At 37.8% G+C, this 20,382-nt stretch overlaps 1 protein-coding gene across 6 annotated transcripts in view; it reads left to right on the top strand.

The window, feature by feature from the left end:
• The window catches only part of ATP10D (ATPase phospholipid transporting 10D (putative)), a 36,352-nt gene that overhangs the window by 5,535 nt on the left and 10,435 nt on the right, over nt 1–20,382 (top strand). For 2 of the 6 annotated variants that reach the window (XM_071743620.1, XM_071743616.1), the window contains exons 2-12: nt 5,390–5,695; nt 6,460–6,654; nt 9,987–10,191; nt 10,742–10,827; nt 11,840–11,946; nt 12,662–12,793; nt 13,408–13,535; nt 13,682–13,934; nt 16,592–16,827; nt 17,411–17,599; nt 18,716–19,331. In XM_071743620.1, coding sequence (XP_071599721.1) covers nt 5,430–5,695; nt 6,460–6,654; nt 9,987–10,191; nt 10,742–10,827; nt 11,840–11,946; nt 12,662–12,793; nt 13,408–13,535; nt 13,682–13,934; nt 16,592–16,827; nt 17,411–17,599; nt 18,716–19,331 — 2,413 coding nt within the window. In that variant the 5' untranslated portion in view covers nt 5,390–5,429. Of the gene's footprint in view, nt 1–7; nt 499–1,319; nt 1,707–3,044; nt 3,857–5,389; nt 5,696–6,459; nt 6,655–9,986; nt 10,192–10,741; nt 10,828–11,839; nt 11,947–12,661; nt 12,794–13,407; nt 13,536–13,681; nt 13,935–16,591; nt 16,828–17,410; nt 17,600–18,715; nt 19,332–20,382 lie in introns of those variants that run through there. The other 4 variants (XM_071743617.1, XM_071743619.1, XM_071743618.1 and 1 more) reach the window with 4 other exon arrangements.

Below are 20,382 nucleotides of genomic sequence, written 5' to 3'. Positions count from 1 at the left end.
ACCAGATAGATGACACAGAAGACCTCCTGCACATTACATCCAAAGACTGTGCCTGAGCAGGAACAGAATAGAAAAATGCAACATACACATGTACCAAAGGTCTGGGAAATATTCTTGTGAAATATGGAATTTACCCAGTGGATTTAACAAATAATTTTCTGAAACAAGAATGAGGACTGCCTATTAGATCTTGGCAGAAGAGAAGGATGATGTGAGAAGGGAGGAAGTGGTCAAGAGAAGCTGGGGTAAATGGTAGGGCACTTCATATGATCTTAGAGCATATGACCACAACATAATTGTAAGGTGCAGTTCCAAAGCAGTATAAACATTGGCTAAATTATCTCCCCATCTGTTTTGCAGACAATCTCAAGAGAGAATCTAGTATGGGAGAGGTCCCTGATTGCCAAACGGTTTGCCAAAGGCTACTAAATAATATAACTGGAACTAAGAAATTTTTGTTCTCAGCTCCATCTCCCTGCAGGAAAGGTAGAAATGAAGGTAGGAGAGTGATAAACCACAGAATTAGAAGCTAATGGAGCTTACAGAAGGCAATGAAAGGCAAGTGATGGTAAAAGAAAACAATTTTTGGACATGAAATATAAGTATATAGTTGGCTTAATGATAGTTGGCTTAATGATAAAAGGTCCTGTTTTTACACTATGGACCTTTTAAAAACAGGGATTTTTCTAAGGATTACCACCAGCAGAAAGTTAATTACGACTTTTTTATGGTGATACAGGATGGTCAAACATGGCTACTGTACAGTGCTGAGCTGTCCTGTGGTACAAATGTCACTGCTGTGTTCTTGGTTGTATAAAGATTGGACAACCAGCTGATACACATTGATGGTACCAAGTCCTTCCAGTTCTGTATATCTCAGAGTGCTTTATAAGGAGAGGAAAGGATTAGAGTACATGAGGGAACTGAGGTAGAGATAAAGCCACTGATGTGTCCAGTGTCAGATATTTCCCTCCCACGTTTCGTTATGATAAGTTAGTGAGCTTGCTACAAAAACTTGCTTTTTTGTGTGTAAGACATCTGGATTATCTCTACTGTCACCTGTTGTCATTTAGGAAGATCAAGCAGTGTTCATTGCTTGTGAAAATGAGAAGAGAATCTAACTTGTGTGATACTGTCCTTGAAACTTAGAATATGATCATTTAAGCTTCCTGTTTTCAAATATATGAGCATTATTCTTGGGGGTTTTAAACATAAATTATTTTTTTAAAAAAAAAAAAAAAGCTTAAAAAACTTATAAAACTTACTGCTTTGAAGTAACTCATCCTATGGGTTATTTGCCAGCATTTAAAGAAACATTTGGCATTTGGTGCTACTACTTTGAATTCACATTATCTGGAGAACTCAAGAATTTACCATGAGAAATGACAAGGGAAGAAGGTGAAATAATGTTTTAAGGGGTTTCTTGGAAAACTTGCTTGAAAAAAATCTTTGGTAACTTCATCCTTTACAGTATCTAGCATGAAGCTGGTGAATTCAACCTCCTTCTAGTTTACCAAAGACAAGGTGCTCATTACTTTATGATGCAGATTTAATGAGAAGAAGAAAAATAATCAGAAGAGGAGAAAATGCAAAAGAAATTTCTTAAATCTGAAACTTCGTAAGTCCTGTTTTAAAAGAGAAATGCAAATTATTAAAAAAAAAAAAATATTTGCAAATAAATAGGAGCTCAGTCAAATCCCAGGTGAGTCAGAGGGTGTTGTAGCAGAGTATGAAATCCAGATACTTTTTTCCCAAGATTCTGGTTCATTGTCTGATTCACCTTTTTGACAGTAGGACATTTCTTGTTGCCTCTCATACAGTGTTTCCAGTGCGGTGCAGTTGCAGTGGTTTTATGTTAGTTATTTCTTGTTTGTACCATGTTGCTCAGAGTTTTCTTAAAACGTGTTACAACAAATAGCTGTGGGTACTTGCAGAAGTAGGCAAGACACACAACAGAATCTGAGGTTTCCTGTTCCTTTTTAAGCTTTGCCTCTCTGAAGGAGGATGAGGAAGGGTGGGGCAGAGGTTTTGGAGCTGTGTCAGGAGTCAGGGATGGGTATGTGGTGAGGGCTCTTCAGCAACACCGCAAATGCACTGTAAGCCTTTGGCACTAGATCCAGTGGTGAGGAATTCTGCCTTAACATGTCCCATTAAAATGTCAACTGCTCTTATCCCTGCCCCCCCACCTTTTTTCTAAACAGTGGTCACCAGGTATCAAATGGTCCAAGTGGCTATAAATTATGAAAAAAAAAAAAAGACCTAGAATTGAGGAGGTTTTGAAGTTTGCCAGGTTTTCTCTCATTTTTCCTGATTCTCAACTCTTCCTTCCCATCTTTATTTGCATGTACTGATAATGTCATTAAGCTTCTAAAGTTGATTTATCTATATAGGGTTTTTTGCCTTTAAAATTTTCAGTGAGCAAACAGGATCTGCCATTTTAAGCCTTTGCATTCCTGCTAGCCTGGAGTGTTTGCTTTAAAAAGTTTCTTTACTTCTGCTTCTGGTCACAGAAGTCACCAGTATCAGATGTTTGTTTGATGGTTTTACAAAAACAAACATTATTTTCCCTACACATCTAACTTCCTCTCAGATATCCACCTCATATGTCATCTTGAAAAATTTTGTGGTGTTCAGTTGACTTAAGTTTTGTAAAAGGACATTGCATGTTGTAACAGAGTGTAGATAGACCTCACATTGCTGCTGTAGATGAAAGAATGTTTCAAGCAAAATTAGGGTTAATTGACACACCCTGTGTGGTTGATACTAATGAGGGAAGCTTAAAAGAGACTGATAGATTTAACAGGATGAAGAAGAGATCACATTAAAACTTTCCCTGATAATCCAGCATATTGTTAATTAAAACAAAGATTCACGTAGGATCTGTTTGTGAAATTACGGATTTGTCACAGCAGAGACAGATAAGGATGAGTGTTGTTTCCTGAAAATCACCAAGCCTTAAGGATGCCATCAAAAATCTAGAAGTCTGGCATTTTTTTAGGAACTGAACTGTCAAAATTTGTGATGGGGAAAAAAAAAAAAAGAAAAAGAAAAAAAAAAAAAGTGCCTCTTTCCATCCAGACAGCTTTTGAAATTCTGCAATTTTCAGTGCTTTGTTCTCTGCTTCAGTCCTAAGTCCTATACTAGAATCAGAGATCATTTGGAGTTTAGGAGCTCTCGGTGTGTTGAAGAGCTGTGCACAGCCAAACAGGGACCCCACCAGCAGCACATTTTGTTGTCCCCAAACATGGGACATGGACAATGGGATCGAGTGCACCCTCAGCAAGTTTGCTGCTGGCACCAAGCTGTGTGGTGCAGTTGACATGCTGGAGGAAAGGGATGGTATCCAGGGGAGCTTGACAGGCTTTGGAAGTGAGCCTGTGCAAACCACGTGAGCTTCAACAAGGCCAAGTGCAAGGTCCTGCACAGGGGTTCAGGGCAATCAGAAGCACAAATACAGCCTGGCAGGGAATGAGTTGAGAAGCAGCCCCAAGGAGAAGCACTCTGGGGGGTTGGTCAATGATAAACTCAACATGAGATAGCAATGTAGACTAGAGGGAACAAGGATATGAAGATGCCACATTTGTGGGGAAAAAAAAAAAATAAAAAAAATAAAGAGGGTACCATCTATTTTGGAAAATCTTTATAGCGTCCTTGTTTCTGTTTTGTTCTAGTCATAGTTGCCTTCAGTGCAGTGGCTGCTTGCTTTTGGTAGTCTGGTGGTTACTGGGACCACGTGGTTTAGCACTAAGAAAAAAGGAAGACCTTTTTCTCAGACTGGTCCTTTGCATATTGCATTGCCTGGGGAAGCACTGCTGAGGGGCCTCAGGAGAACATTAGTTCACTTGGGACCTGCCAGGTGATGCTGAGAAGTGATGCTATATAGAGGATTTTCCCTCTGTCATTTTTCCTCTGCTGCCTTCCTGTGCAGATCATAGTTTCTAAAGGGAACATGAATTTCACATCTTAATTTTAATAGAGGAAGAGACCAGTTAGACATTAGGGGAAAGCTTTCTAGCTAAAGGGTAGTGATTCAGTGGACCAGGCTTTCTAGGAAGTTTGCAGAATCTTCTTTTTAAGAACATAATGAGTTGATGTAGATACATTAATGCTACCTCATTGCTAGAGGGCCTGCTGAAGATACTGTGCCTGTTTTTCAAGATTTCTGTAATTGTAATAGAAGAAAGGGAAAATCAGGGGTGACCTGTAAGACAAGATATGATGGTGTCAAATTGATTTCTTGGAAAATTACTTTTTACAGTAATATTTTGGAGGAATCTGAGCAGCACAGAATGGCATTTGTCAGTTGCATAAAAAGAGATACTACATGAGCAGAAACCTGAGTTGATTTAAGCCAGAATCAGGCAGTTTGATGACTGCATAGGCTAGTCTGTAGTAAAGAGATTTCATTTAGGACTCTGGGTTTTAGAAGCAGCTTTTGTTTGGGAGTTTAGGAAAAGTATTTATTTTTTAAAAATACTATAATATATGCCGTTAGTGAGACACCAGATGGAAGGAAAGCATTCTACAGTAAGAAGTGGCTATACTGATGATTTTGGGCTCATACAAACTATAAACAAATAAAATGTGTGCTGTTCTGTGGAAGAAATAGTACAAGAGATGTAGCAACTATTAATTGTAAAAACTCATTTAGAATTGTAAAAAACCTCATGGTAAGAAACAGAAGGTTTGAGCTTCTATTAAAGCATGTCTGTTAAAGTCATTTCTTGCCTGCATTGCATGGTTTTATAAAGTGAATGTCACCTATACCCATGAACTTTGGCTATTTTTAGCAAAACAAATTCCTGTGTAGGTTGCTAGAGCTTAGCTAAGGTGCATAGAGGAAAAGCATTTGCATGAAGTTTATTCATCCTCTATTAGCTGGTAAAAATTATGAAACCTGTTTCTAATTCAATGGGAAGAGGGTTTTTCTGTTCATGATAGCTACTTTGTGTACTGGCAATTCCTCACTTTGAGTCTAAGCATGTTCTCAGATTCCTGTTACTATATTGTCTCCTGAGTTTAATAAATGTTAACTATCAGCAAGGACTGCAGTGTCTGAGATAAAGATTCCTTTCAAAATGCCACTTGTTTGCTTTTTCACCATACTGCAGCATGAGAAACTGGTGAGTGGGCTGCTTATGTACAGTGCTATTACAAAAATATTGTTCATTTTGAAGAGTAGCCAAACTATAGAATCCTGAAAGGGAGGATGAAATTCAGAAAAATTCAACCTTTGCAGCACGTTCCTGACCACATATAACTGTCTGGGTGTTTTGTTTTTTATAATGAAAATATGAAAACTATTTTTTCCTGGGCTTGTTCAAAACTGTAGCTGTAATTTTTCTTAGTTGAAAAATCTTTAACTTGCTGTGTTTTGACTTCATTCTAGATAGAGAACTCTCCCTGGACTGTAAAGAATTAAAGGCACAATGGCAGATCCCGTCCGCTGGGCCCGGTACCGCTGGCAGCAACTGATATCAGCAGATGGCAGAGAAGGCAGCAGCAGCAATTCAAGTAACAAGTTCTATCAATCATCAAAAACTATTGGCAAACATAGGGTAGTGATACCCTGTTTAGGACATTACAAGGAAGAGTATGAAAAGGTGTCAAAACTATACATGAACAACAAAATACGGACTACTAAGTACACTTTGTTGAATTTTATACCACGGAATTTATTTGAGCAGTTTCACAGGTAATGAGCTCCTTTTGATTGTGGTAATTCTCCTGAAGCAGTTTTAGTGCTTCTATGTAAATGTGTGTGTTATTATATGGACAGATTTTTAAAAATTGTTCTTCCTTCTGACCTACCTATCACTTCTGAAAAGATCTGTTATTTGGTCTCTTGACTGCCACCAGTGTCGGATTAATCCTTTTCTCCATAGTTTATGTAATTTCCAGTCATTTTGTTGTTCAGGTTGTTGAAATATGCCTTGCTCTTGGAGCATTGCCACACAGCAATCTACAGTAGGATTTTCAGCCAATTTCCTGCAAATACATTTCTCCTGTCATGTTTTTCTCCATATTGCCAGTTGTTTTCATTCTCCTTCTGCTTGGAGGTTTGCTGCTTTGTAAAGGGAGGTAGTAGGTTGGCTTCCTTTTAAAAACATGTAATCTCTACCAGGAAATGATAAAATTAATTTTAAAAGACCTGTAAACTTGAAAGAGTGCAAGTTTGTCAAAGCCTTACTGAAAGACACATGCCTGAAGGGCAGGTTTGAAAATGCCAGAGAATTCTTAGTTTCTGCATCTTCTGATCATACTTATTGAGCAACTGTGCATCTGAGTAATCTATTAACTGGAGAGTGAAAACAGAGTTGTAGATACTTAGTTCTTAAATGGAAGTTGTGGTGAAGAGAAGTTAAATTACTGTTAGTTTAAGTACCAGTAAACCGGGAAACAGTAAACTTAAAAATGACTGCTAGCACAGCTAACTCTTCTATTTTCTCTTTGTTTCAGAGTTGCCAATTTGTATTTCCTATTTCTAGTTGTCCTAAACTGGGTTCCTCTGGTGGAAGCCTTCCAAAAAGAAATTACAATGCTACCTCTAATAGCAGTTCTGACAATTATTGCAGTGAAAGATGGTCTGGAAGATTACTCAAAGTACAAAATGGATAAACAGATAAACAACTTACTGACCAAAGTGTATAGCAGGTAAGAGACAACAGTCTTTCTGGTTTATTGTTATTATTTGATTATATGTGTAAAAATTTGTGATAAATCTTTTGGTTTACTTTTAGGATACTTGTAGAATTGTAAAGTAATTTAAGTTGGAAGGAGTCTCTGGAGGTCATCTAGTACAGCCCCTTGCTCAAAGCAGGTCTGGTCAGAGCAGATTACTCAAGGACCAGTCTAGTTGAGATTTGATCACCAGTTTTGCTAAATGGATATCAAATAAGTGTAAAATTTACTAAAAAAAAAAAAAAAAGTTCTTTGGTTGTTGCAAGAGTGCTAATGTGTGAGTTTATACTGTATTTACCAGGATAGTTTGACTAGTTAAGCATCATTATACTTAGCATCTGTTTTGAAGATATAGTTTTAATTCCTTTAAAATCACTGTAAGCATCATGGAAATTCCAAGGTTGCTAATTTATCACTATATTGGAAAAGCTCACTAATGGTATCAAGATGCACTCATGATGTAATAACATTTCCCCAAACAGAATGAGAAGTTTTTGAGTATATCACATAGTTTTGTGCAAATGTTAACATCTGTTCCCCAGTGCAAGACTTAAGTATTATGGACTGTATGTCAGGTCAGGAGTAGAAAATGCTAGAGGTGAGAGGTTTGCTGGCAATCATTTATGCATGAATAATTAAAACACAGAAATGCAAACTGATCGTGTTCTAAATTAACTGGCAAAAAACTTCCTTTAGTGCATGTCTGTACTGCCCACATCATTGTTTTTCTTTTATATTTGTCATAAAAGGATACCCTGAAGCTCATTCAAATCCTGTAAAATACCACCAAATACAAAATGCAAGAAAGAAGCTCCATTATACTTCCTTTATCTTTTCTTGCATGACCTGTGGTCACGCAGGGAACAAGTATTTTGAAAAAGTCCCTTCTCATGTGTTGTGGTTGCCATCACAAATAGCACCTCTAGGGAAGGATTTATTGGCAGGTAGGCACTTTAACAAATTCAGTAACATCCAAGCAGAAATATACAGTAGTTGCTGTTGTGCCAAACAACATTTAAAGCTCTTGCTTTTCATTAAAGACACCTTTTCCTAGTGAAGGCAATACAATAAAAATAAACTTTTCTAAAATCTTAATGTTCTAGCTGGTTATGCCAAACCCTTAACAGTACTGTAGACATGACCTTAATCAGCATGGGATCTTTAAAATTTTAAGACCTAGCTCATAACCATAGAAAAAGTCTGGTTTTATATAACTATAATCTTATATAATCAAAGGAAAATGAAGCAGTTGTTATTTGGGTTTTTTTCTGCCAACCTGAATAGCTGTAGCAGCTTTTCCAGAAGCATTCTATGCAACCTACAAAAATCTGAGCTTGAATGAATTGGGCTATTAAGGAAGATAAATATTTCCCTTATTGTCTGCAGAGAAGGCTTAAGGGAGAAGCTGGTTTATTTCTGCCAGAAATTGTCGTGTACCTTGAAATAATTCATGTATCCCTGAAATAATTCATTGCCAGAAAGCTGAAGGATTCATTATCCATATTCCTGAATACTCTGTGTTACTTCCAATCTCAGGCAGTGAAGCAGGATTACGTTCTGATCTTTTTCTAATTTAATTCCTTCCTTGTCACCAAAATGCATAATAGTTGGTGGCCATATTAGTCATCTGTAAAAATTACTTCTTGTGCTTATAAATATTAACTTTTTTTTTTGCCTTAGTTTCATTATCATGAATTATTTTATTTAGTATAATCTGATTTTAAAAATTAGCTTACAGGCATGGTTCAGGAGAATTAAATCTTATTGGTACAAAAGTGATGGCTTACTATGTGTGAGCTGATTTATCTTAAACTTCCATTAATCTCACATTAGGAATCAGAATATCTTGTTTAGCAAGAATCCCTTGGAAATCATAATGATTTTTCCAGTGCATGCATTTAATCGAGAGCAGTCATACCAGTTGTAAACACAATGAAGAACCATCTAATGTTGAATGCAATTTCCAGTTAATTTCTTATTGTTCATTTATTCAGCTGCAGAAGTTGTATACATTGTAGGTGCTGGCTGTATAATTTTTCTTACACATTAGATATTGATAACTACTACTGAGGCTTGTGGCCAGTATGATGGCTCTTCTTGCTGTCCCAACATAATTAAGCAATAGTTGTCCTGCTTGAAAGCTGTGGGCTCTGAGCTTGTGTCTGCCCTATAGAAACTAGGTGCACTTCCCAACTCCCTGGTGTGGGTGTGCTTCTCTACCAGCTTAAAATGAGATGCAGGGAAGGAAGCACAAGGTTGAAGACAGCCCTGGCACAGCCTGGATTGTACCCAATCTGGATGACTGAAGGAAGGAGGCCATGGAGTGTAACTCTGTGGAAAGGCTGTGGAGCTCTCTAAACATAGTCCTAAGGCTAGTCTGTACAAGGCAGAAAAGCCAGGTGGTCCCTGAGGCGAGTGACAATTCATACAAAAACATACTTCATGACCTGTGCAGCATTTGTAACAGCAGCTGTAGGATTGTCATCCCCCATATTGCAGTAGCTCACTGCTGTGTGCCTCCAGCTAGCTCAACAAGCACTCCTTGTTGCTTGTGACCTTCTGTCCGAGTCACCACTCTGGACCTGGATGTTTTTCCAATAAACAGATGTGATTACATAAAAGGAAGATGCTTCATCTCATCTGAGGACAGAACAGCAGCTCTAAATGGAAAGTTGAAAACAGTTCAAACTTGCGTCATGCCTGGATATTTCGTATCAATAGAGAATTTCAAATCAGTGCTGGTGGCCTGAGCTTTTACTGATTTCCCTGAGTAGCATCTTGGTATCTTATGTTCAAAATTAATTTAAAAGGTATTTTAAGTCTGTAAATACAAGTGTTCATATTCAGAACATTAGTGAAGAAGTTGCTGTTCTTGATCGCATAACCGCAAGAAAAAGCAGTGACCCAAAGAGAACTCCTGAAACCACTGCTTTCTTGGAATCATGAAAATACAGGAGGCAAGTGGGATCAATTTTAAATTGAGTAATTTCAAACAGAGGTGTTCAGTATAATTCTAGAAGGATGCCTGAAATATAATTCCCAGAAAAAACAAGGCTTGGACCCCAGACCTGATTCTTTGTTATTATATTCACCTTGAGCTAATCCTGCCCTGGCAGGGGCATTGGACTCAATGATCTCTCAAGGCCCCTTCCAACCATTCTGTGATTCTCTGATCTCATCAGAGGTTTTTCTAATGTCTTGGAGGCATAAATTATCTATTAGAGTAATTTTCTAATTACAGTCTGTTTCACTGTACTTTCAGTTTATGCATTTGTAAAAAATTTCTGGGTTTCTATGTATTTCAGGAAGGAGAAGAAATATGTAGATGAGTGCTGGAAAAATGTCAATGTTGGTGACTTCATCCGACTTTCCCGTAATGAAATCATTCCTGCAGACATGGTGCTGTTGTATTCCAGTGACCCCGATGGGATCTGTTACATTGAAACAGCAGGCCTGGATGGAGAAACCAATCTAAAGCAGAGGCAGGTGGTGAGAGGATATTCAGAGCAGGTGATAATTGTGAATTTCTAGTGGTCTAAGTTGACATAACAGATACTCAACAGAAAAAAACCCAAAAAACCCAGCCCACTAGATGGCCTAATTCTTGGTTGCTCAGCAATGCCATCTGAATACAGAGTAACTAGGTAACATATTTCTAATTTGTTGCTTGAGTTGTTTTGGAGCAAATCTTGCAATGTTCACTTAACCCAGGGAAAGAGATCTATTAATGCAAGCCAGTTGAAAACAGCTACTCAAGTAAAATGTCAAGAAGTCACTTATGGTGTCTATCATGTCATGAGTGAGAAATTTGAATTTTTAGAAGGGAATTCTGTGCTGTATAGTGACCTAGAGAGAGAAGCAGATATCTTCTCTCTTTCACTGTTTGTTTTTGTTGTGGTTTTGTTGTTGCTATATAGTAAAAATACATTTTTAGCTTCAATTATGGTCCTCCAAGGATTTATAAAACCTTTGGAACTTTTAAAATTTTTCTGCTACAAGCTTACTGTGAACAGCATTAACTGAGTCATCTCTCACACTGACTTTTTTTCTGTTACTTTAGGTCTCTGAAATTGATCCAGAAAAATTTTCCAGTAGAATAGAGTGTGAAAGTCCTAATGATGACCTCAGTTGCTTCCGAGGCTTTCTGTAAGTAGGCTTGGTGGCTCTTGAAACTATTGTCAATTTCAGAGAGCTTGCACTGTTTGCTGTGACAATATGCATACAAGTCAGTTTGCACCACTTTGTGTTTGAATGCAGCCCAACAGAGCTCCAGAAGGGCTTGGCTGTGAACTGGGAAAGCCCACTAGTGCTTTTTATTTTCTACTGAATATTATTAACATGGTAGTTCAGGTTGTTTTACAATTGTGATTCTATATTTGAAATAGGTGTTACAAATCACTCTTAATAGCATTTGATATCTACAGTATTTGGTCTGGATTGAGCTGCATTGCTCAGAATAGGACAGGGGAAGGACTGACTTCCTCCCCTGCTTTGATTTGGTTTGTGTAATCATTGGTGACTTGATTGAACTCCTTGTGACCTTCCTATCTGTATTTTTTCTTCTTATGGGTTTATGATTTTCTATAGACAGTAGAAAACAAACACTATTTCATGGAGTGATTGATTTTCAGCGTTTTGGGAGCTATGATGTCTGTACTTTTCCCTGTGGGCGCTGACACATTAGAAACGTGAAAAGCAAAATAAATAAAAATCTTAGTTTCTGAGGAACCAGATTGACAAACAGTGGGCCTACCTGTACTGAAAGTATGCCACAGGGGTAAAAATGCTCACACTATAATGAAAATGGAATTTTGTATTTTGTTCTATTTTTTCTGATGTTGGCAATCCAAGCAGAAGTCACAGACTTTCAGATTTCTAGTGTTTGTCTTGAGGTCTTTTCAGTAGTGTGGCCTCCTCACATTGCTAAATGGCAAGTGCTAAGCTTGTAAACAGAAGAAAGTTGTAATACAGTGCCTACATCCCTGGATTTTGAAAGGTGATCTGCATGCACATTACCCCATTCTTCTGAAAAGTCTGGTCAGAATGGCAGCCAGTGACTAGCAGCTTCTTTGATAAATCTGCTCTCTAGTGGTTTTGCAAAGCATGAGTAATAATTGCAGGATTTACTCCTGAAGTAATGTGGTTTGGTTTTTTTCAGTGAGCATTCCAACAAGGATCGAGTGGGCCTCAGCAAGGAAAATTTACTGCTCCGAGGATGCACAGTAAGAAACACAGAAGCTGTTGTAGGCATAGTGGTATATGCAGGTTAGTGAACCACCCTGGCTCTTGCAGAGAGTGTTATGTGCTCTTAGAAACAGTATTGCACAAAGAGGAATTACAAGAGTAGAAGCCTGAATTCAGCAGAAGGCAGCTGTAGCAGGAAATGTTAAGAATGCATTTAATTTTATTTCTATTTTAACAGTGAAAAGAATAGGTATATGTGATTATTCATGGAAGCTAGTTCTGTTCCTTGTGAACAGGTCCATGTCCTCAACTATTAGTTGCAATTGAAAAGTTAGGTTTTGAAATGGACATAGAGATGCGTGGCTTGCTTAGGTTTTTTTCTGGTCCAAAACTGAAGGTGGTGCTGTTCTCCAGTGTTCTGTATCGAAGGGCAGAGGTTTTTAAACTGATCAATATGGTGTATCCAGACAGAGAGTTGTGATGAAGGTGCAGGATTTAAAAAAAAATATATTAGAAACAATATAGAAAACATAAAGAATAAGATTGTTTCTATAGGAATGGGCTTTATTTACGGTATAGAAGTTAATATGTACATCACAGATTTTGGCTAAGCTTGTTCAGTTTTTTTAGGACAGAATTAATATATTGTAGGAGAACTTAGGATGCTCATATTTATAACCTGTGTTCAAATCTCTGTTCAAATGGAATGTCCCATTTCCCAGAGCTTTAGAAATATAAAGCACTTGTGCTTTTTATGCCTCCTGTTGGAGATTTTCAGCTTGTGTTGTGGTTACAGGTCATGAAACCAAAGCAATGCTGAATAACAGTGGCCCTCATTACAAGCGCAGTAAACTGGAAAGAAAAGTGAACACTGATATTCTTTGGTGTGTTCTGCTTCTAATTTTGATGTGTTTAACGGGTGCAATAGGTAAGTGAGAATCAGCAGATTCCTGCTATTCCTTCTCTCAGTCTACAATGCTTAGTGTTTAAGTGGGCCTGATTAATTTTATCAGCACAGCTCAGAAATGGCCTTTATCCATATGTAATTTCCTAGCAGTTGGGGATGCTGTCAGGTTTTAGTTCATATTGCAATGTTTAATCTGGAGTGTGGTCAAGAAGTATTTTCCTGAAGCTAGTTCTTATATTTGGAGCCTGTTTCTCCAATTCATTGATCTTTTCTTTCACTGCTCTGCAAAACTCCTACTTTCTCATAAGTTTGTTCAGATAGCATAAGATGGTTGCACAGTGTGGGGAGAGGCCTAGTGTGACTGAAGTTGTAAGGACTTGGTATTTTAGGGACTGATTAAGTGGTGAGCTTGAGTAGATCTAAACACACTAACTTTTATGTCAAACCAAAAAGGTGTTTAAAACATGTGTGCATCGATACTTAATTAATTTTAATATGGTTCCTGTTGAGGAAAAACTCAAGAGAAAATGGTAACTTAAAAGCTTAGAAAGAACTGCAGAATAAAATAGCATGACCCTGAACTGTGATACAGTTTACATACAACTGACTTACTTCATCTTATTCTTGTTTTCAAGGCCATGGAATTTGGTTAAATAGGTATTTGGAAATACCTTTTTTTAACATCCCTGAGGCAAATGGGAAATCAATTCCTCCAACATTAGCAGGATTCAATATGTTCTGGACAATGATCATTTTATTACAGGTAACTTTGATCTGCTTTGAGCATGGGTCATATTCTGATCTCATTTATATCCTCGAAGTAACTCTTCAGCTTCAGTAGAGCTACTTCATGTTTGTAACTGGCCAAACAGTTTGGTTTCATTTAATCCCCATGTTTTATTTTGGTAGGTCTTGATCCCAATTTCTCTCTATGTATCAATTGAAATTGTCAAATTGGGACAAATTTATTTAATACAGAATGACATTGATTTTTACCATGAGAAAACAGACTCAACAATTCAGTGTCGAGCACTGAATATTGCTGAAGACCTTGGCCAGATTCAGTATATCTTCTCTGACAAGACTGGAACCCTCACTGAAAATAAGATGGTGTTTCGGAGATGCAGCATTGCAGGACAGGAGTATTGCCATGAGGAAAATGGTAAGACACTAAGCCTATGTTGAAATTGGGTTATTTTTCTCAAAGCTGTGCGTTTCGAAAGGGATCTGGTGGAGTTTAGGAGGTTTGTGTGGCAATATATACTCATGGAAAGTATGAATTCAGCCTAATCCTACTAATAGCCATACATCTTGCCTCAGTGTTTGGATTCCTTCATATATAGTATGTTAGGAGACTTGAAAGCTGCATCTGAGGTGCTGCTTTGCAGATAGTAAATTCCAACATATTTGATATCACAAACAAAATATTCTTTGCTCTCTGCAAGTCAAGCCTACTGTATTTTGGTTCTCTCCTTGCAATATTCTGAACCCAGAACACTGGAAAATTGCCCATGTAGTCTAAAAATACATGCTGAAGTCAGAGCTTTAACAGCAGAGGTAAGGTACAAGTCAAGCAGGTGTGTGTACATCTGTGTATTAAGGCTGCAAAGGTACTCACCTCCATCAAAAAAAAAATGATGGTTGTATTTTTATTTTTATCTTACAGTACTGTTTATTTTTAGCCAAAACGTCAACTAGGAGTTACTGGATAGTTGCTGCCTCATTGTCTTATGGTGTAGCATCTTTCAATATGCACTTCATGAGAGCCTACTTGCATCCTTTCTGGAAGCCAGGAGAAGATTCAAGTCCAGACACTACAGAGAAAGTTGGGCAGAGTGGCATGAAGATTCAACTTTGTTACTTAGTTTTTATTACCATAAAGTCATACCCCACAAAGTTTTTATTACCATAACTGTATGTAAATGCTAGTGTCTGCAGACATTTGGTGTTTTGGTGGTGAGTGATACAAGTAGTCCATATGAGGTCAATGTGAGGTGCTGACAGCTGAGCACATGAAATCTAGCTGTGTATTAAACCCTGTTCCATGGTTTTGGTGGTTTTGCTACCAGATAGAACTGCTGACAACTGCAAGAAAAAGGCACACCCTGCTGGCAACAGCCATAAATAAATTCGGCCCTTCTGTTGTGTCACAGAAGTGGATGGTTACAAACCATTTTTACAGTCATTTCTCCATGTAGTGTGAAAATTTTATGTGGCAGGTGTCCAGGTGCTTCTTTGGATTTCCAGAATGATACTGGGAAGGACGACAACAGCAAAGTGAGAAGAAATTTTTAAGTTTCCAACTCGGTGAATGAACAATTTAAATAAAAAGTATAATGTATTTTCAGATAATTTCTTCAGGGAAGGAAAGATATTTCAGAAGAGATAATAGTCCAAATGATGTAACCGTGGCTGATCTGGGTCTCATTGTGCCAGAGGAAGGTTGTCTACCACATTTGTTTGCTAGTAGCTCACTTAGAGTTACCTTCCAAAACTATTAATGTGTTGATTATGTTCATAATTATTTATTGCAGTGCCCTACCTTTATATGGAGGATGAGAACGTGCTCATTTCTAAAAATATTTTGAAATTATGTGAGCCCTGCAAACCAGTTTGAAGACTTTTGGGGTTCCTATATTTTAGTCCTACTTTGCATTTGTTCAGCTGCATAGAGCTGCAATTTTCAAGTCTTCTGCTACATATGTAGTAAGAGCTGCAGTGCAATACATTACAGTCTTTTGTATACAAGCCACAAAGTTTGTACACATATTTCTGTATTTATATCTGTTTTGCTGGGGCAAAGGGATAGAGGTGAGGGAAGCACACAGCAGCAATGAGTGTGATTCGGTATAATCTTCCATATAGGTGCTCCCATGCCATGTTCTGTAGAAAGTAAGGTGTGCCTCTTGAACCATGGCTGCAGAGTAGTGTGGTGTTAGAAGAGATTCTACATATGTTACTTAAGGCAGAGAATGCAGGGTTCTTAAGGGCCTGGAAGCATAGTGGAAAGGGCAAGTGTTGTTCAAAGTGTTGTTCCTCTACAAGCAGGCACTAAGTCTGTGTTGCTGCTAAAAGGTATCCACTTTTCACTTGTTTCCTGTACAGTAACTGCCACTTTAAATGAGAAAACAAAAGGGAATTGATGGTGTTGCAAGAGATAACTATATGTTAATATCTTTTTTTTCCTAGGATGTCATCGTTTGTATTCACACTTTAATGAATTAAATAGGTAAAGCACAGCTCTCAGAATAGTTTTTTCATGCTGTCTGTAGATGCAGACACTGAACTGCTAGTGTATGCTCATTGCCTGCTGTTTTCACAGTGAGAAGTAAAAATTTGAAAGCTGTGAGGGGTTTTCCAAAACAAAAATTATAAACACAGTTTCAGTGACTTCTTGTTAGAAGCTGTACTTAATCAAACCACTGGCATGCAATCCTGATCCATTGTAAAATAATTAAGCTAGAAAACTTACCAGGAAGTAACCTGGTCCAATTTTCTGGCCTGAGGCAGAATTGTTGCTATAATTCTTTATGAATATTTTTTGTTTGTTTCTTCAGGACCTCCAGTGAAGTCCAATTCAATGCTTTCTCATGCATTCTGCTCTAGTAAATCATGTCTTCTCTGAAAAGTTTTGCAATTTCCCAAACAGGGAGTCAGTTTGATGGCTTGTTACAAGTTTTATTTTTCATAAATGGTGGATTATTCTTAACTATATACTAAATTCCTTACTTTAAATTTTTGTTTCCTGAACCTCCAGACAGTGTTTTAGACAAGTTTGTTTTTTCTCATGGAACAATAATTCTGTTTCCCTTTCCACAGCAAAGAGGTTAGAATCCTATCAAGAGATAAATTCAGAGGATGAGGATTCAGCTGATCATCAGTGTGGCTCTTTGGTCCATATCTCAAAATGGCAGGGGCACAACTGCAGAGCTGGGAATGAACCTTTGAACAGAGAGCCTTGGAATCAGTTGTCTGGTAGTTGCCCTGCCTTAGGAAGGGAAAATGGAGTGGGTGATATTCACCATCCAGGACATGTTGCTTTCAGCAGCCCCATTGTAAGTAAAAGATGTTGGGTTTGATGCTAAATGTCTGAAGTAACTCATGAAGGAATATATTTTTTGCCCCCATTAGGTCAGAATTACTGTAGTTTAAGAAATCTTTCCTCTCTTCCATCAAAACCAGAGCCTCCAAAGATTGTTTGGCTGTATCCTGTTTGCAGCTGATATTACAGGTGTTTCTTGATAACAGTTTGTTCTTTCCTTTTAAAAGGTTTCTAGCTTTTTGTTTTGCTTTTAATAGGGAATATATAATTGACCAATAATTGGTGGAGGTTATGAGAGGTAAAAACTCAGCTTCTGTACCTGAAGGTGTCTTAAATAGCATTCATTTTATTTTATCTCTGTTGAAGTGTTTATAACTGTTCACCTCTCTGGTCATGAAGTTTGCCATTCTCAATGGGCCAGCACAAGGCAGTGAAGAAACCAGAGTGTTTCTCTGTTTCCTGGTATAAACAAGTCACAATCTGACAGGAAGGAAGTTGTATGAGCTTCTACATTTCATTCACCTGTAACTGATATAACCTTCAGAGACTGATTAAGTTTATATCCTAATAGACAGTTTTGTTTGTTTCATCAATAGGAGACAGATGTTGTACCAGATGCACAACTGCTGGAGAAGTTCAGTCAAATTTCTTCTCACTCCTTTCAACAGCCAGAAGAAGCCAGCAGCAAGTTATCTTTGGAGAGGATGTACATCACTGACTTCTTTCTTGCATTGGCAATCTGTAATACTGTTGTAGTTTCAGTCCCCAATCAGCCACGTCAGAAGGTAAGAAGGCCTTGTATTTGCCCATCCTCCTAAATAAATGAGCTCCCTCTGGTTTAATTACAAAATTACCAAACAATTAACTGACATATAAAAAATTATCTTTTTGTCCTCTATTGTTTTGTCCTGTTAGAAAGAAGTGAATTACTGTAAATCTGCTGAGTGCTGTGAGTTAATGTGTAACACAATACTGGTAATGTTCTTCCAATGCAGAAGAACATGTTTGCAGTATTTTTGCTTTGTGTATAGACTGTAACTTTCAGAAAATCAAATTGGAGCTTAAATTGCAATTGTGATTCTTTATTTTTTTTTCCCCCAAGTTCAGCTTTGATTTCATTCCCCCCTGGTGATTTTAGTTTGTTAACTTTGTCTTTTGAAAAGAATGTTTATGACATGTAGGGCTAGATTTTTGCCATCTAGGCAGTGGACCTGAATGGAGATACATTACAATTTGCATGCAGTTGTGGTAGAACTGAAGGTAGAGTCTGTCCTTAATTTATACTTTACAGTGGCAAAGGAGAACATGCTTCTCAGTAATAACTCATTCTTAACTCTTCACCAGTAATGAGAAATGAATGTCAACCATACATGCTTTGTTCCTTGTTTGTACACTTTTATCTGCCTAACCCTTCTGAGTAACAGTAAGCCAATTATTTTGTAATATTAATGAAAGCAGAATTGTCTTTTGTTTTAAATTGAGACATTAAAAAAAGTACTGATTAGGTACTTTGTCTTTAACAGTACTTGTTACAAGTTGCTCTGAGGTGTATGGAGTTGGTTTATTCTTCACAAGTATCCTGCTAATTCAGAACAAGGATTAAAGTATTCAGTTTCATTTGCCACAAGTTAAAAAAGTTAAAATGTCATACTGACATGCAGTTTTCAGATCTGAAGTATTTTTGCAATTATTTTGATTTGACTAAAGAAGCTGCTTAGTGTAGTCATATGCTTATATGTTTCATTGAGCTGGCCATGTTTAATACAAGCAATCAAGCTCATGATAAATTTTAAAATACTGCGTTCCTTCAGAAACATACATGCTTTGTAACCTGTCCTTCTTTAATGTAATGAAATGTGAAAATTTTAATACAGATGCTTTCTCTAACTGTTCTGTTCCAGATGAGACACTCTCCTCTGGGTAGGATGCCTATTAAATCACTTGAGGAAATCAGGCAGATGTTCCAGAGGTTGTCTGTCCGGAGACTAAGTTCCTCCCCAGTTCCAAGTGTAAAAGAGTCATCACCTGAAAGCCCCACCAGTTTTGTGAGCAAACTCTCTATTTTCAGAATGAAACTGGCTTCACCTGCTTTGGATGGAGCTGCTCAAAGTACTGCTAAGCCTTACAATATTTACAGCCCAGAAAATTCCCAAGTACCTCAGGAAGCAGATATAGTGAATGTAGCTGCCGGCTGTGAAGACAACAGTGCCACGTCATCTATCAAACTGCCTCCTGTATCTAAACTGTGTTATGAAGCTGAGAGTCCAGACGAAGCTGCCTTGGTTCATGCTGCTAGGGCTTATAAATGCATTTTACAGTCTAGGACTCCAGAGCAAGTAACTGTGGACTTTGCAGATATGGGACCTTTGACATTTCAGCTTTTGCACATCCTGCCTTTTGATTCAGTGCGGAAAAGGATGTCAGTGGTGGTTCGGCACCCAGTCTCCAACCAAGTGGTGGTGTACACCAAGGGCGCGGACTCGGTCATGATGGATTTGTTAAGAACTGCATCTGAAGGTATCTCTAGAACTCCTGATTCTTTGCTCACCTTTGTCATTCTTCAATGCAGTTGATGGTTTGGAGACAACTCAGTTATTTCCAATATCAGGTTAGGTCATCTGCTTGAATAGTTGGCTTCTGCTACACACAGTAAGAGGTGTTTATCAGAATGAGATACTTTCTAGCCTTCACCTCTCTTAGTGTTTTTGAGCTGTTGGAGAGAGGTATCTGTAACAGATGCCACCTAAGAGTCTTTTTTGAGCATTTTTTCCCTTTACTACTGACTGTTTCAGTCTTTCTTGGTATAATAAAAATATCTGTAAAGCTGTGTGGTGCCTCCTGCTGGGCCCTGTTGTTTGCAGGTAAACTGTTTTTGCATCTGACACAGGATGGATGTACCATGATTTTTCAGCGGTTAACTTGAGCAAACAGCTGCTAATGTTTAACTGAAGGCAGTAAAGTATTATCTGTGTATGTTAGAAACAAATACCTAAATATACTTATGTTGAGATGTTGCAAGGGCTGGTTTTTTTTAATAGTTTAGAAAGCAATATAAGTGAATTATTTTTAAAGGCTTGCTTTCTGCAAAAGGTATTTTGGTTTGTATGTTCCATGGCTGGCTGATCTCAGTGAGGAAAAGGCATATTTCCAATGGCAAGGGCAGATTTTAACTCACTCAACATTAGCCATTTAAAGGCTAATTAAAGAGCCTCCATAAACCATGGTGCAGGAATAATACTTCCAAAACCTGTCATCTTACTAAGGGTGTAATTTCATGCCTGGAGTTCCCTCTCCTTATTTTGTTTCTCCGGATAAAATCAGAACCTAACTCTCTGTATGTCCAAAGTTAGGTGAACTGAATATCTGTCCAAATAGTCCACCCCATAACAGTTATTTTTAAAAAAGATTTTCCACAACTGCCCTTTTAGCTCCTTCCCACTAGAACAGTGACATTAAAGGTGCTTGGGCATCTGTGCCCACTTAATTTTAGAAAATAATTTTCTTTTAGAAACAAATTTTGATATACTAGTGTCATCCACATGTATTTGCTCCACATGGGTTCACCCTC

Source organism: Heliangelus exortis, chromosome 4 (assembly GCF_036169615.1).
Source record: "Heliangelus exortis chromosome 4, bHelExo1.hap1, whole genome shotgun sequence".
NCBI classification, from domain to species: domain Eukaryota; kingdom Metazoa; phylum Chordata; class Aves; order Apodiformes; family Trochilidae; genus Heliangelus; species Heliangelus exortis.
The sequence above is the reverse complement of the archived record's forward strand: the minus strand, read 5'-3'. Positions and strand labels throughout refer to the sequence as shown.